The sequence below is a fragment of the Octodon degus genome, unplaced genomic scaffold (genome assembly GCF_000260255.1).
Source record: "Octodon degus isolate 3935 unplaced genomic scaffold, OctDeg1.0 scaffold00081, whole genome shotgun sequence".
In the NCBI taxonomy this organism is placed as follows: Eukaryota; Metazoa; Chordata; class Mammalia; order Rodentia; family Octodontidae; genus Octodon; species Octodon degus.
In genome coordinates, this window is record NW_004524657.1 from 8,004,306 (window position 1) to 8,021,988 (window position 17,683).

Below are 17,683 nucleotides of genomic sequence, written 5' to 3' on the forward strand. Positions count from 1 at the left end.
GTCTGCATCTTGTACAGCAATTAACCACTAGGAAGAATGTATGCAATGTGTTAATTATTGAAACTGTCCTACCAAAACAAACAAACAAATTTGCTAACTCATCCATTGCCTGTCTGTTGAAAACACACCTGTTAGAGACAAAAAGAATTGGAGAAGATCTGGGAGTAAGCTAGTGGCAATAGACCAGAGACCCAAATTTGAAACATACAGCTTGTAGCAGACAAGATAATGCCACCCCCACACTGCCCACCCCCTAGTTCCCGAAGCCCGAGAATGAATGAAGTTCTATGACAAAAATGAATTCAGATTGTATGTAGAATTAAGGTTGCTAAAAAATCACCTGGTCTTTAAGTAGAATGTGTCCTGGATTAACCAGTTCTCCTTATTGCAAAGACAGGGAAAATAAAAGAGGAAGAAAACAGGCCAGGGTGACTGCTGTGCTTGAGGAAGAGCTCAGCCCTCAGTTATCCAGAGGAATGAGGGCAGCTTGAAGAAGCTGGAAATGGAAGAAAGAAAAAGAGCAACAAATAGACTTTCCTTGCAGAGCCTCCTGAAGCAAAAACTAACCCAGCCCACACCTTGATTTCAGCCCGCTGAGTCCCATGTTGGACTGCTAACCTGCAACTGTAACATCAGAAATGTATGTTTGCTTCCAGCTACCAAGGTTGTGGCAATTTGTTACGCCAGGAACAGAAAGCAAATGGACTGCTGTTTTATGAATGAAGGGCAAAAATGTAAACACAATCACAGAAGAAAATAAATGATGAATTTTAGTAATAAAAAATTAACATTTAACTTAGAACACAAGTAATAAAGCAGAAACACCCAGATTTTGTGACATAACTACATGAAAACAGAAATACATAAGAGGAATGTTTCTCTACTTCCACTGGAGTAGCAGAAGAGAAAGAGGATTAATACAAAGAATAAAATGATCTAAAGGACAGGTAAGAGTTTTTAAAATATCACCAGGAGTAACCTCATGGGAGTTCTAGAATCTTTGTGTTCAGACTCCTTTAAGCTACACAAACACCTATGTATGTTACCTGCCCTGAATATCTACCTCTGCCAGCCTCCATATTTCATAGATTTGAGTCTTTCTGTGTGACAAATAGGTATTATTTATCTACTCAGTGGAAATCACTGTGATACAAATCTTTAACAAAGTCACAGTTTAAGGTGAGCATAGTAGAACAGCATTCTGAGATGCTGAGGCTGGAGTGTGTGTTATTCAATTCTAGTCTGGGCAATTTAGTGACTTAGCAAGACCCTGTTGCAACACGAAAAATAAAAACAAAAAGATTTATGGTGTAACTCACTACGAAGATCCTAAGCTAATCTCCAGTACTGGGGAAGAAGTATATGCTTTAATACTTAACCTGACAGCAGGAAACAGAAAAAAAGCCAAGCACACAAATGATAAGCCACCTCTATCTCTAATAAAATAAAGGTAAAATGGTGGTAGGGACAACTAATTTTAAGACATGTTCACAACTATGCATTAATATACCCATGTGTATTCACTCTAGTGTCACTCTATTATTCACTTAGGTTCATTATAGAGGTCATTACAGGTATCCACACCCTGCTTAATAACACTAAGGTGGCCATAAAAAAAATGTTGCTCACTAACTAGCCACTCACCTCAAAGCTAAACCCTTACATGGTAGGCCAAGGACAAGTAGACAAACGGACACAGAGAAGCTGTGTAAGCCCACCGTAAGACATGCCGGTAGGCAGAGATACCCAGAAGTCAACCCAGTCATGGCATGTTCCAGATGGGGGAGAAGGGTCTCAGATCTCACTATAAAAACAGCTAGGAACAAAAGGGCTCTGGGTCCAACATCTTTCCAGAGCCCCCTAACCTGATTCTTTCTTATCATAGGAGCTACCTAGCTTCTTTATCCTCCTTCCTTTCCCTCCTTACAAATAAAATAATCTTCCCTTCATCAAACCTTGTCCCTCTCCTTTTTTATTGGGCTGGTTTATGTGTCCAGCAGGCTGCTTGGCCGGCAGAGCTCCACACATGCAACAGGAGGTCACTGGGCCAGGACCTTTTAATAATGACAGTTCTTTTACCATTTCTCAAAATAGTAAAGAAAATTGAAAAGTAGATGAAAGGAGAGACAAAACTCTTCACTATCACCTTTTTAAAAAGACAAAAGGAAATAAAAGAATTAGAAAGGTACCATTCTACAGTCCTCATAGGAAACACTGTATCTGAGCAATCATCATCAAAACACACCAAAACCATGAAATGAAAATTTCACTGTAAATTTTATAATAGGAAAAGCACACTAAAACCACAAAAACACTCATACACCAAGCAATCTAGGATCAATGAATGGGAACCTAGCTAGTGCATCATTTGTATCAAAAGGAAATACATGCTACCATCTATGAAGTGATATTTACCTCCAAAATTTTGAACTTAAATCTAATGCAGGCTCCAAGTTAACTTACTATTACTTTATATAAGAGAGAGAAATTTTGTTTTTTATTTTTTAAGAAAAGCACAGAATGAAGCAGCAAGTTAAATAAATCAACCAATTTCTCTAGAAACTAGTTGTAATTCAGAAGAGAAGAAAATATTAAAGCCACCATTAAGTATAACATATAGACCTGTTCTACATTATGATTCAAACTAACCAGTCCTGAAAAGATAATTTAAAGGTCACAGCAGAAATTTAAATATAGATATATATTATGGAATTATTGTTATAACAAATGTGTGGCATTGGGCTTTTTTGACATTTTTTCTTCTCTCTTATTTTCTTTTATTACTCTTTTTACAAACATTTACTTCGGAGAGAGTATAGCAATAATTCATATGACATTAGAAGCAGTATGCATTTGGAAGACTAAAATGGCAGGTATTTCAAGCATGGATCTAATATTACACATTGCTATCCTCAGTGTAGTTGTTTAGTTCACAAATATCAGCATATAGAGTCAGTCAGGGTAAGAATTCTACCCATTGACTGCTATTTTCAAAAACCTGATGGAGATTCTTAGGACTATTGCCTTAACAATCATGTTTATATAAACATGGTTCTGCTCCTGCCTTATTTCTGAACTTTTTTCCCTTCTCTTTCTTTGTTGGTTAATCCTTAAGTTCTCACTTTCCATTTAACTGTGTTATACCTTTCAATTTTTATTTCTTCTTTTGAGTTCTTACACTAGGGAGACAATATGATATTTACACATGTGGATCTGGTTTATTTCATTGATGAGTACATCTTCAAGTTGCATCCACTTACCTATGAAGGCTTTGAGTTTGCTGTTCTTTATACCCGAGTAATACTCCATTGCATAAAAACACCGTATATTTTTCATCCATTCCTCAGGTGTTGGGCATTATGGTTGTTTCCAAGATTTGGCTATCACAAATTGTGCTGCTATAAACATAGGTTCACAGGTATCACTATGATATGATGTTTTCAGTTCTTTTAAGAAAATTTCCAGAAGTGGGATAGCTGGATTGAATGGGATTTCCAGTCCTAGTTTTTTGATGAGTCTCCATAGTGGTTGTATGAGTCTACATTCCCACCAGCAATAGAGAAGGGTTCCTTTTTCCCACAGCCTCTCCAACATTTGTTGTTGGTTGATTTCTTCATGATAACCATTCTTTCTGGGGTGAGGTGGTATTTCAGTGTTGTTTTAATTTACATTTCATGAATGGCTACTGATGTGGAGTATTTTTTCATGTACTTATTTGCCTCTTGTATTTCTTCCTCTGAGAAGTGTGGGTTCATCTCGGATGCCCATTTTTGGATTGGGTCTTTAAATCTGGGGGCCATATTGTTTCTTATTTCTTTATAAATTCTATATAGAAGACCCTTGTCTGGGTGCTTATTAGTTAAGCGTGGTTTGTTTTTTTTTTCCAAATTTGTGCTTTATCTTTGCACTCTGTTGGGAATTTCTTTGGATGTGCAGAAACTTCTCAAAAAGTGGAGGTCACAGTTGTTAGTTCTTTCAAGTATTTCTGATGCAGTTTGATTTTTGTTCAAGAAATGTTTGCCTACCCCTATGTCTTCAAGATTTCCACCTACTTTCTCTTCCAGGAGATTTAGTGTTTCTGTTTTAATGTTTAGATCTTTAATACATTTTGACTTCAGTTTAGTGCATGGTGATAGACCAGAGTCAAGTCTTAGTTTTCAGCAGGTAGAGAGCCAGATTTTTCAGTACCATTTGTTGAAGGGGCTATGCTTTATGCAGTGAACATGTTTGGACCCTTTGTCAAAGATAAAATGGCTGAGTGTGTTTGTAGTCATATCTGCATCTTCTTATCTATTCCATTGATCCTCAGGTCTAATTTTTGCCAATACCATGCTGATCTTATCACAATAGATTTGTAGTATAATTTTAAGTCAGCGATTGTAATGCCTACTTTCTTCCCTTTGTTGCCTAGAATTGCCTTTGCTATTCTAGGTTTTTTCTGGTCCCAAATTTTAGGAATGATTTCTCTAGGTCTTTGAGGTATGTTGGTGATATTTCGATAGGGATTGCATTAAATCTGTATAACAATTTTGGGAGTATGGCCATCTTCACAATGTTGATTCTTCCTATCCAGGAGCAGGGAATATCTTTCCATTTTCTGAAATCTTCTATGATCTTTTTTTTCAGAGTATTGTAATTTCAATTAAATAAATCTTTGACTTCTTTAGTTAGATTAATTCCAAGGTATTTCATTTTCTATGAAATGGAAAGTGCTATTACAAAAGATATTGTTTCTCTAATTTCTCTCTTACTATGTTTGTTATCTGTGTATAGGAATGCTATTGATTTTGGGTATTGACTTTGTATCCTGCTATGCTACTGAATTTGTGTATTAATTCTAGTAGTTTCTTGGTGGAGTTTTTTGGGTCTTCCAAGTAAAGTATCATGTCATCTGCAAATAATGATAATTTACCTTCTTCTTTACCTATTCTTATTCCTTTTATTTCTTTCTCTTGTCTAAAGCCTCTAGCTAATGATTCCAGAACTATATTGAATAGAAGTGATAGAGGACATCTTTGTCTTGTACCTGATCTGAGAGTAAAAGATTTCAGTTTTTCCCCATTTAGAATTATGTTAGCAGCTGGATTGTCATAGATGGCTTTTATCAGATTGAAATAGAGGTCATCTATTTCAATTATCTGATATGTGGTTTTTGGATTTGGCTCTATCGATACAGTGTATTACATTTATAGATTTGCATATGTCAGACTATCCTTGCATTCCTGGGATGAATCCTACCTGGTCATGGTGTATGATCTTCTTGATGATTTGCTCTATTCTACTTGCTAGGATTTTATTGAGGATTTTGGCATCTATGTTCATGAGACAGATTGGCTTGTAGTTTTCTTTATTAGCTGAATCTTTCTCTGGTTTTGGCATTGGTGTGATACTTGCCTCCAGGAATGATTTTAGGAGGATTGTTTTCTTTTCAATTTCGTTGAAGAGTTTCAGGACTATAGGGATTATATCTTCTATAAATTTCTTGTAGAATTCAGCTGTGAATCCATAAGGACCTGGGTTTTTCTTTGTTGCTAAGTTTTTTATCACATATTCAATTTTGTTGGTTGATATTGGGTTATTGAGAGTTCTTATATTTTCTGGATCCAGTTTTGGTAATTTGTACCTTTCTAGGAATCTGTCCATTTCTTCTGAGTCTTCTGTTCTGAGGGAGTAAAGAATTTCAAAGTAGCCACTGATAATCTTCTGAATTTTCACAGGCTCTGTAGTAATTTCACCATTTTCATTCCTTATTTCTTGAATTTGAGTTTTTTTCTTTCCTCTTTTTGATGAGGTTAACTAGGGGCTTATCAATTTTATTTAATCTTTCAAAGAACCAGCTTTTTGATTCATTATTTTTTGTACTGTTTTCTTTATTTTAATTGCATTAATTTCTGTTCTAATCTTTATAATTTGCTCCCTTCTGTGGGCTTTGGGCTTGGTATGCTCTTCCTTTTCTAGACGTTTGAGGTTCAGCATCCGTGTATTTATTTATTCTCTTTATGTTTTTCTAATGTGTGAGTTTAAAGCTATAAATTTCCTTCTAAGAACTACTTTCATTGCATCTCACAGATTCTGATAAGTTGCGCTTGAATTTTCATTGAATTGTAGATATTGTTTAAATTATTGTTTAATTTCATTAATAACCCACTGTTCGCTGAGAAGGGTGTTATTTAATTTCCATGTGTTCATGGGGTTTTTGTGGTTTCTTTTGTCATTTATTTCCAGTTTCATTGCACTGTGGTCAGATAATAAGTATGGGATAATTTCTGAAAATGCACATCTGTTAGACATTCATAGTGAAACATTTTTAGAGAAAATTATGCTGTCTGATTATGCTGTAAATTTTATGAAAATATACATATATAGGTATATATGATCACAGAGAAAAATTATCAAGACAAATATACACATTCAAGCTACATGATAAAAACTAAGGCTTCAGACAATATTCTCCCTCATCTGAAATTCTCCTCAATAAAAAATTTAAAGGATAAAGATAATAATACATAAAGTTTCCTTAGTCTGTTTAATCAATCTTCATAATTGAAACAGTAAAAGTGTGCACTACTTGTGCTAAAATTTTTCCTTAGTTTTCTTAACATATTTTTCATAAATACTTTAACTTCTTTCACTTTAAAATGCAGGGCTGGCCAAATAGTTCAGCAGAATAAAGTGCCTATAAGTAGGTGCAAGGGCAGGATATTTTATCCCTGGGCCTGCTGTGCCAGCCCTGCACCTGGGGTGCACTGAGAAAGCAATTGAAACAGGGTGTGGTGGCACATGCCTCTTTGGAGGCTGTAAACAGGCAGTTCACTAGGAGTCCGATCTACTAGTGAGACCCTGAACACCCGGTAGATCCTTCCCCAAATAAATAAATAAATAAATAAATAAAATAGAATATCTTTCATCTGATATAGAAAAGATGTTTGTTGTTGACCAACTCTCAATCTATATAATGAAACTATATCTGTCATAAATAAAGTAGCACTTGGAGAGTTCATGGTAAGGAGGTAATTGGTCTGTTTCTATTTTTTGGGTAAGCATGCAGTTTCTGGTCACTGTGGACAGTAACAAGTAAATATAGTAGAGAATATTTGTGAACATTCCATTTTTGCATGGCTCACACAGTCAAATACAGTGTTGTATTTTTCCAAAATGCCTAATCTCACAGTTGTTTAGCACTAAGCTTTTCTCTTCCTATTATGGTTTAGATCTAGAATGTCTCCAAAATGTTCACTGGTTCAGAGGGTTTGGGAAGGTGCTGGGCTCATGGGAGCACTGGACCCCTCATGGACTAATCCACTGATGAAACCAGAGTTGAATGTGCAGCTAGGAGCTAGAGTGTGATCAGAAGAGGTAGCACATGGGGTGGGACCTGGAAGGCTGGCACTCTCTCTCTGCCTTCTCATTCCACTGTACTTCCTGGCCAACACAACTGAAGCAGCTTCTCTCCACCAGACCCTCCCCCAGGCCCTGCCTGCCTTGGGCCCTGTCAGCTATGAGTGTGAAACCTGTGAGCCAAGATAGACCTCTTTTCCTTTCAATTGTGTTTCAGGGATTTTGTCCAAGGGATGAGAATGTGATCATGACATTTCTTGTCTGGAATATCATAAAATTTTAAGAATACATTTTCTTTTTATTTAAAAGGTAGCACTTCATAAAGAGACATACAAAAAGCTGTGGCATTTCCACTCGAAGAAGATAAAGATATCAAGAAGCAAAATCAGTCCATATTAGCAAAACTGGGTTAGAGAAGTTTGAGCCAACCATTTCTATTAATGCTTTTTGTTATGAGGTAGGTTATGTAGGCAGGAACCATAGGTGTAATGACCTACAAGATAAGGATTTCTTAAAGATAAGTATTAATGTGTTCAATAAAAAATTTAATTTAAAAATTATGTTATGAAGAATCTGTAATTCTAAAATTTTGTCCAACCAAGTCTATAGAATGAATAGCTGCAGTCATCAAGGTCTGTACACATTACTCCCCTTGCCTGCTACCCACGTTTTCAGAGCCTGGTCCCTAATCAACTTACCCACTACAGCTTCCGTGTATTTTCCTTCTGTGGGAAGAGGGAAGTATTGGTTTGGAGACACATTGCTGCCATAGCCCAGGAGGAAACCTTCAAGCTTTACATTTGGACTTGGACGCAGGAACCTCAGGAGGATGGAGTCACTGGTGGTATTGATATGGACTTTCAGGCTTGGCTTTTTACCTAACAATAGAAAAAAGAAAAGAATGTTACTTTACAAGTTTGCATCCACAAAAATTCCCGGCAATGGTTGAATGCCTGTAGGCATTTTCCTCTGAAGGCTGCTGGTCAACTTTGCTGCTCAGAACCAAGTGCATGCTCCCAAATGCTCAAAATGTAGCTAAGAAACTAATGATTGAAGAAAATGTACTTAACAGCATATAAGCAACCTATAATAAAAAGAAAGTCTTGAGGATTCAATACCTGATATTTATTATTGAACAAGTACGTAGAATTCTGGTTTTTATCAGAACTTTGACTTTACAGTGAGGGGACCTGAATTTTTTATTGGAAAAATTGAATTACTAAACCTTAAGAAAAATCCAGTTTCCTCTGTGCTGGCATTTGGCCCAGCACTCACAGGCCTTGGTCATTCATTTGTTTGGGAAGGGAAGAAAGAAGGGAGCATTCTGAAAGGGGGGGCAGTAGCTGAGGGAATGAAACAGGGATTGCTGGGAAGAAGAGCATGGTTAAGGGGAAAGACAATTAGTGAGACAATGACGTAGATTTTCAACAGTGAGTTCAATATCTATCTGACATTCAGCACAGAGTGTCATCTGGGTGTCGCTAGCTAGGAAGAGATCATTAGATGGCCTTCTCTAGAGAGACTGTGGAAAGTAAAAAGAAAGACATTACTGCACTTCTCAAAACTGTTTTTCTAAACCACTAATGCAACAGGGGAAGATAATCACCAAAACGTCTTACCCGTTTGGCCTCTGACAACAACACAGACATTCTTGAGCCTTAGCTTCCTGTTTGTGAATGAGGGACAACCTCTGCTTTCTTTCCAGGTTGTTTACAAAGATTATTGAAAAAGGCACAGCCTTAAAGATGGCCTATAGTAATTGCTCAATAAATATTTACTAATATCAGCCATCATGAAGAAATTCAAAAGGCTTTTTATTTTTCAATTTCACTTCAAATTTATTTAGTAACAAAATCCACTCTGAGCCATCTTGAGTCTTTTTAATCTTTTTTAGTCACACTGGTGCAACTATTCACATTTTTTGCTGTGGAAGTTTGTGCTTGCTGGTCAAGATCTCACTGAAAAAGTTATGTAATATTTGATCTAACTCTTTTCTAAAATGTCCAAAATTTCTGAATTCCAAAACATATCTGGCTCCAAGGTTTAAGATTGTAAGTTTTTTACTTTGTTCTTCAAAGATTTCATATTCTTAAAATACTCTGCCTGCTGAGAAGACATTTACCAATTTAACAATTTGCATTGTTTCTCACTAATGAAAGTTTCATACTAGATAAATTTAATCATCACATCTTTACAGCGTGAACTAGAAAGTCATCACACTCTGTCCTTCTTCAGCTACAATAATATACCTTGCAACTGTGAAAGATATGGACACTCCCACTGTGGGCCAGACCACAAGACCCAAGATCAAACAAATGCTCATCTCCCTAAAGCTAAGTATCTGGGATTGATCACCACCTTGCAGAAGCCAAGAAACATCACTAATCCAACCACTACCAGCTAATGGATAAACTCCTCTTCTATATTCATGCCCACTTGCTATGTAACTCACTTACATCTTGAATTGATCAATTTTACCTGAGCAATTGTGCTTGCAGCCTTATTGGTTGACCATAGTTTTGTCCCACCTCATGTGTGAGTTCCCATGTTTCTCACCTTAGACCTTCCTCACCTCAAGGTTTTGCTCTATAAAAAACCCTCGAAACAGCTTGGGTCCCCCTTCTATCCCTCTCTCACACAGAAACTTTCTTCCTCTCAATAAATGTATTCTACTCTTAACCTCTGTTGTTCCTAAAATTCATTTTTTGGTTTTAAAGAACACAAACTCCATCTGGGTTTGGAAGTCTCGTTCTCCTACATTAGTACCCTATATATGAATATTGCTTTGTACTTCCCAAAATCTTGAAGTTTTTACTTTTTAATTTTTACATTGCTATTCTTAAATCTATAATAAATTGATGCCTGTAAATATTAAGTGATTCATCCATAGTCTGAAAAAGGGACTTCACAGCTCATTTAGTTCAGTTCCTCCAAATAACAAAATTGAGGGCATCCATACCGTCATCACTCTGCATATTTAGTGGAGGGTCAGTCCTGGATTTCAGGTTCTGTCCAAGCTGAACTTGCCTACTCTCATTTTCATTGAGACCTTTGTCCCTGTCCAATGGAATAAGGCTCAATCAGATCACAAGCACAGTGCTCAAATTGATGCTATTTGTGCTTTTTTTGTTCTAACTTTCCCAGATGGTGATAAGATGATTTATACTTCTGATAAAATACACTTTGTGAAATCTAATCTTTCCTTTTTAGTGGTGTACCTATATTAATTCCAGATTTGAACTGAATCCTGCTCAAAAGAATGGAATAAATTTTCAGATGTGTATTCTGCTGCTAAAGAAGGTTACCAGGTCCTACAGAGTCAAAAGGCAACCAGTGTGCTGCAACACTTTGTTGGAAAGAAGAGATCTGAACACCTTAGTGCACTGGGGCTGCACTTACACTTACCTAAAAACAGAAACTCCCTGGACCACTCTCACATTAGACTTTTGTTTATGGACTCTGGCCTAATGTATTATGTTATTACTTCCCTAGGAAAGCAGAAAGGACATTTACACTAAATAAAGGAGAAGAAAGTCTAGGTAGAACTCCTCATGAACCAAATTGGAAGTGATCACTTTCTCTGCCTAGGACTCTTCATGATTCCAAGATTTCTCCCTTTTTTGAGTAATTTGTATCAATAAATACAAAGAGTGATTTAAAAAAAAACCTATGATGTGTGTTTATATTGTTTAAAAACTAATTAGAATGTTGGAGGCTATGTGGCAGCTGCATTCCCCAGATATTTTTTATTGTACCTGATAATGATACAAAACTGGACTTCCAATGATAAATCAAGATGCATTTAAATTTGAAGGATGACATGCAGAGGAAAAACATTGTAATTAAATCCCCTAAACCCAAGCCAGGCATGGTGGCACACACCTGTAATTCTAGCACTTGGGAGTTCATGGCCAATCTTGGCTACAAAGTGAGTTCAAGGCCAGCCTGAATTTCATAATGAGACCTATCTCAAATAAAAAGACAAAAACAAAATCCATAAAACACATGAACACATGGACATATGCCCGAGTGCCAGGGAGTTGGGTTTTTAAATAAACTCAGAACTTGAACTTATTTATACATGATCACATGTCTACAATAAGTACACACTACAGTGTTTCATGGTGCCTGTTCCAGGGAAAGCAGAAAAGCACATTCTCTTTCTAGGAAGTGTGTGGCAAGCCTGCCAGATAAAGAATGTGCACTGCATGCATTATGTGCTCAGAGTTCAGGAAATAGTAAATCCTCACTCACCTGGACAGCTCCCCATATAAAGACACACATCAGTGATTCCTGTAGAATAACTCTCAGGATCAACTATTACCTACTTTTTAGAACACTGTGGCCACCAAATACCCACAGTATATTTGCTATTGAATTTGAACATTTGAATTTAGAAATCCCAAAAGCCTCAGAGAGTCTTTCCTTCCTCGTGAAGCATTTTATATCTGTTTACCCAACTGTTCATATGACTTCCATTTCCACTGAAACAACTGCAGTGTCCACCTTGATGATTTCCCCCAGTGCTCTGACTCTGTAGACCAATATTTCACTGTCTGGTGACTTTGTTTAAATTTATTTATTTATTTATTTATTTATTTATTTGGTACAGGGTCTCAATACACAGCTTGGACTTATAGTGATCCTCTTGTCTCAGCCTCCCCAGCACTGGGATTACAGGAATGAGCCTGTAATCCAACTGGTGACTTTGAATGGCTGAACGAGACAGATGGAACCTGCCATTGTTAACATTTCAGCACCACTTAGCAAACCTAAGTTTTACCAAAGGAGCAGTCACAAAATTGTCTTTAAGTCTGGCTTATTTTTTAAAGTTTCACAAATAAAAACATGTCTTGGAACTTCAAAAAAATAATTCCATCTGCCATTTAAAATGCCCCCCAAATTCTCTTGTACTAACAGGTGGGGCTTTTGCAGGGTAAATGGATCATGGGATTTCTGTACTTATCAGTGAATTTATCCTAGGTAGCCTCAGGAATTGGTTCTCTGGTTCCCTGAGCATTTCATAATGTTCAACAATCCAGGCATGTAGAGCCCACCACAACCATGATACGAGGGGGCCTGACTAATGTTAAAGCTGGTAGTAGTATACCTTAGCATTGTCCGTGTGGTGCTGGCTTTAAAGGCATGCAGAATGCAAGAGTTGTGGAGTCAGAAGGGTGTCCATCTAGACTTTAGAGATAGGCTCAAGAGACAAGGCATTATGCCCCTGAGAGTGTACGAAACCATAAGAATGAAAACAAAAGTATACTGGAAACCCTAGGAAATAGGAAATCCAGGGATGTGGAACAACCAAGGAGGGCTATGGGTAATGAAACAATCACCCCAAGAGAGACATGATGAGAGCTATAAGTAGCAGTGTCATGGGGTGGAGCTCTCCAAGCCTTTGGATCTCACATCTGGCTACCACCTGCCATGGGTGCTGGACACAGAGCTGAAAGACTTAAGGTTTGCCCTGCTATGTTTCAGACTTGCTTTGGTTCCATTCCCTTTTATCCTCATAGTTTTCCCTTCTGGAATATGTTATGGTTTGTGTCTAGATGTCTTCCAAAGCTCCATGTGGTCATAGGGCTTTTGCAGAAGTGGTTGAATCTAGAATGTATGATTCTGGGATTAAGGGTGTGTGATTAGTAAATCACACCACTGATTGGTTTGGCATACTTCTCACTAAGATACCCTAGGGTGGGTATCCCGCATAAAGTATAAAAGAAAGAAAGAGTCTTGTTTTCCTTCCTTTATTGCTTTTACTACCTTGTGGGTGCCATGAACTGTTCTCTGGGAAGCCACCTTGCTCTACAGCCAGGTGATGACTGTAGAGATTAAAACCTATACAAACTGTGAGCTAAATAAACCTTTCTTTTAACTTCTGGTATTAGGTATTTGTCTCAGAAACAAGAGAAAAGTAAGACAGAATGGGAATCCTTACTCTGGGTCATTAAATGTCAGCAGTCTTTTACTTTTTATTTTTTTTTCAGAACCAGGGATTGAATTCAGGCCTGTGTACTTTCCAGGCAAGCACTTATTCTACTGAGCCATCTCCCCAGCCCCTACTTTTGATTTTTACAATGGCTCATAGCTAAGAGTTTGCCTTGAATCTCAGAGGAGAATTTGGGCTTGGATTTTTCATCAATACCAAAACTGTTAAGATTTTGGTGGCACTTATAGATGAAGTAAATGAAATTTCTATAAAGAGATATGTGTGAGTCTCTTGAGAATCAGAATCCAAATGCTGTGATTTAAGCCTAGCGTGTCCCCCAAATTCTCATGAGTCTAGAGGCAGGACTTTCAGATGGTTCCTGGATCCTGGGGACACTGTACTCATCCATGGATGTGGAGGACCACCTAGGCAACTCTCCTTGAAAGAGAAGTAATTGTTTCCATTTTGGCTGAGCCTGACCCTATTCCCACATATTGATATGTACAGGGTTGGCTAGGACTTTTCCTTATCCCTTCAATTGACTTGAAGCAATGCATATTGGTCCAACCAAGGTGTTGATAGTAGTCTTTGAAGACAGGTGTGTTTAGCTGGAGACCCCTGCCCCCCTTCCCCTGTTCCCTTGTGTGAGTCAGGAGGAGACAGAATAAGAGCCAATGCTTGAGGCTATCAGCTCGGATGGAATCTCAAAATAGAGCCTATGACTTCCTGGGGCTTTAAAGATTACACATCAGAATTGAAGCACCACATACACAAAAACATTAGATACTATCTCAGTTGTGTTATGCAGATTTTCTTTCTACATATCCTTCTCTGTGCATATTGGTAGAGGTGATTTCAGGCCTCCTACCTAGCCAACTCATAGCACTCACATACTTCCTGCCACTCCTTTCTTCATGAATTAATAAAACCCAGCTTAGGCAATAGGTTGAGGTCTTTGTTCTGGGTAGATATCATTATGCCTGGACTTAGGACCCCTTGTTTCCCCATAACTACAAATATGTTGTAGTGTGTTTATTCTCACCAGGGTTTGCACTGGAGATGGTAGATTGGAATTAGCTCTAGAATTCCAATAACTTTTCATTGATATTACAAATATAAGCTTCCTGGGCTGCTACAAGGACCAGAAAGGGCTCCTTATACATGGATTCATCCACTAGTGGGTTAAGTGTCTGAGTGTGCTGCTGGGTTGCGGGACCCAGTCAGAAGAAGTAGATCCCTGGAACTGTGACCTAGAAGGGCATATTTCTTTCCTCTGCTCTTCTTTTCTGGCTTCCTTGACATGAACAGCTTTCCTGTGCCAGGCCTTTCCACCATTCCGTTTCTGCACTGGAGTGTGTCACCATGACCTGAAATTTCTAAAACTGTAAGCCAAAATAAACTTCTTTAAATTGTGTTTGTGGGAGACCGCCTTGACACTGAGCAGAAGTGGCTATGATTAATTTATAATTGGTGAATATTAATATGAGAGATAGTCAAAGCCTGCATGACTGGGAGAGTGGCTCCCTTTTGCATCTTGGATGAAACCCATTCTCATGCCACTGGCCAGATCCAAGGCCAGCAAATGACCTGTGACCCCCCTCCCATCTCAAACACAGACAAACACTGCAGCTAGGACTGTGTGACATGTACCTAAATTCCTGTCCCAGACAATGCCTTAGGAACAACAAACAGGTTACTTCTAAACTTTGAGCTACTGTACTGGAAGCTACATGATAATACTTCCTTCCTCAATTTGCAAGCCCTGCCTGCATCAGCAGATCAGCCTTTTATTTACTTTTACCACTGCAAGCCCCTTACTTACATTGTAGTATTAGTAAATATAGGCAGCATCGAGCCTCTTGGTCTCTGAGTATTATGTATCAGTGACAAGAAAGTTATTTAAGACATCTGCCACTTTTTAGATATTGGCATCTTCATAATGTCTATAATTTGTTAGTTCATAAATACCTAATTTTTATGTACAAAGGGGCTTATTTTAAGACTTCACAGTTGAAAATGTCTTCCTTGGGCTGAAGCATCATGAAAACATGACTAGGTGGCCTCATGTATTATGAAAAAGTGGGCTACAGGACATGAGAGTCTTTAAGAAGGGTCATTTTCTACTAAACCACACAGGTCCTTCTATCTTAATGATACATAGAATTAACAGAAGGGATCTGACATAAACTTGGTCTTTAACTACATTTTACCTAATAGCACCTGTCATCCCTAAGCCTCATTCTCTTTCTCTGTAGATAAAATTAGTGGGAGAATCTCACACCTATTCTTAATCTAATATCAAGGCGATCTCTAACATCTCATCTATTTTTTTTTTTTTTTTTGAACCGGGGATTGAACTCAGGCCCTTGAGCTTGTCAGGCAAGTGGTTATTTTACTGAGCCATCTCACCAGCCCTAACATCTCATCTAGGCAGACAAAATATTGACATTCCTACTAAAATGCAGAACAATTCAAATAAATCGGAAAAATTAACTTATGGAAACATTCTTTTCATAATTTTCAGAAAATACTTTCAGTGGAATTTTAAAATTGCACTGAGAGCATAAAAAAGAAAACAAATATTTTCATATGCATATGGAAAGAATGTGTGTATCACACATTACACATACAATAAAATTTATCCATTTGTGGTGGATTAACTAATGACCAATGTGTAAAACCCAGATGAAATGAATTAGCATGTTCTGGGTGCAGGAGGCCCACCTGAGGATTGTTGCCATGAGTATAAAAAAGAGAACTGAAGGGGAAGGTGCAGTACTGTTGATCCGCCTAAAGAAGCATGTCACGCTGGTTTTCCTGATATGGACTCAGCTGTTCTCATCATCATCTAGGGATCTCACTGTCACTGAGGATGGCTGAATTCACTTTGGGGAGCTCTAGTCCTTGCTTTCAGCACAGCTTTCTGGCTCTGGAGAGGAAGATGGTATGCTGTTGATTCTTCTGTAGGAGCATGTTGTGCTTGTTTTCCTGATATGAACTCAACTGTTTTCACTGCCTGAGGAGCTCAGGACCTTGCTGTCCCTGAGGATTGCTCCAGTTCTATTTGGGAAAGCTCTGATCCTTGTCTTGAGTGTTACTTCCTTGCTGTAGGGCAGATTCCTTAGCCTGCTGGCCCAGATTCTTCACCCTGCTGGTACAGACTTTCTAGCTGCCATCACCGATCTCTTTTTTTCTTTCTTTCTTTTTGTGGCCGGCTCAGCCTGCCCTGTGGGGTGGGCCTGGCATGGCATGTGGTTCCAGGGATTGAACAGTGGTCCCTGCACTTGCCTAACCTTGCTTAAGCAGGTGCTTTAGACTGCTGAGCTATCTCACTGGCCCGCCATCACTGCCCTTTAAGCCTTTCCAGTGCAAGCCTTAGTACAAACTTGTATGAGACATTGCTGTGGGCTCTAGGCCTCCAGCTAGACTTGTGGAGGATTTTGGCATGGGCTCTATATTCTCAGCTGTACTCTTTCGGTCAGTAATGCTTGGACAGATTTCCCACACTCTTACATTTGACTCTGAGTGAATATTATAAAATAATCTTATAAAGTATGTGTCCTATATTATATAGTAAACCCTGAATACAATACCATTTTACATGTGCAATTCAGGACTTTCAGTAAACTTATAGAAGTTATAATGTAGAATTTATTAAATTCCCCGTAATCCATTTTGAGGACATGTCCCTCACTCCCAAACATTCCTTTGTACCTATCTACTCTCCATTATAGCTCCAGGCAGCCACTGAACTATATTCTGCTTTCCTAATAATTGAACACAAATGGCCTCATACAACATGCGGTCTTGTTCATCTGGTTTCTTTCACACAGCATAAGTTTTAGGAGATTTATCCACCTATGCTTGCCACTACTTCTTTCCTTTTCATTGCTGAATGGCATTTCACTGTGTTGATATAAAACATTTTATCTATCCATTCTTCAACTGATGGGTAGTAGGAGTGTTTCTAGGTGTCCCCCAAAGTCATGGGTGGGAAATTTAATCCCAAATATAACAATATTGAGATGTGGGACTTTAAGGAATGATTAGGTCAGAAGAATTCTGCCCTCAAGAATGTATGATATTGTGGGAGGGTGTTCACTGTTGTGAGTGCATTTGTAAAACCAAGTTCAACTTTCTCTGTTGCACTCTCTTACAATACAGTACCTTGCATTACATTATGATACAGCAAGAGGGCCATCAGCAAATGCCAGTGGCATGCTCTTAGACTTCCTAGCCTCTAGAACCAGGAGTCAATAAATTTCTATCATAAATTTCTCTGTGTTTTGTTGTAGCAACAGAAAACAAACTGAGGGCTGGAGAGATGGCTCAGTGGTCTAAAGCACCTACTTAGAACAAGCTTGGCAAGGCATCAGGGACCGCGGTTCAATCCCCCAGCACCACATGCCA

General features: G+C 38.2%; 1 protein-coding gene across 13 annotated transcripts in view; it reads right to left on the reverse strand.

Moving 5' to 3' along the window:
* Abi3bp (ABI family member 3 binding protein) overlaps positions 1 to 17,683 on the reverse strand; it is a 275,396-nt gene that overhangs the window by 216,610 nt on the left and 41,103 nt on the right. For all 13 annotated transcript variants that reach the window (XM_023721261.1, XM_023721268.1, XM_023721267.1 and 10 more), the window contains exon 2: positions 8,037 to 8,216. In XM_023721261.1, coding sequence (XP_023577029.1) covers positions 8,037 to 8,216 — 180 coding nt within the window. The remainder of the gene's footprint in view (positions 1 to 8,036; positions 8,217 to 17,683) is intronic.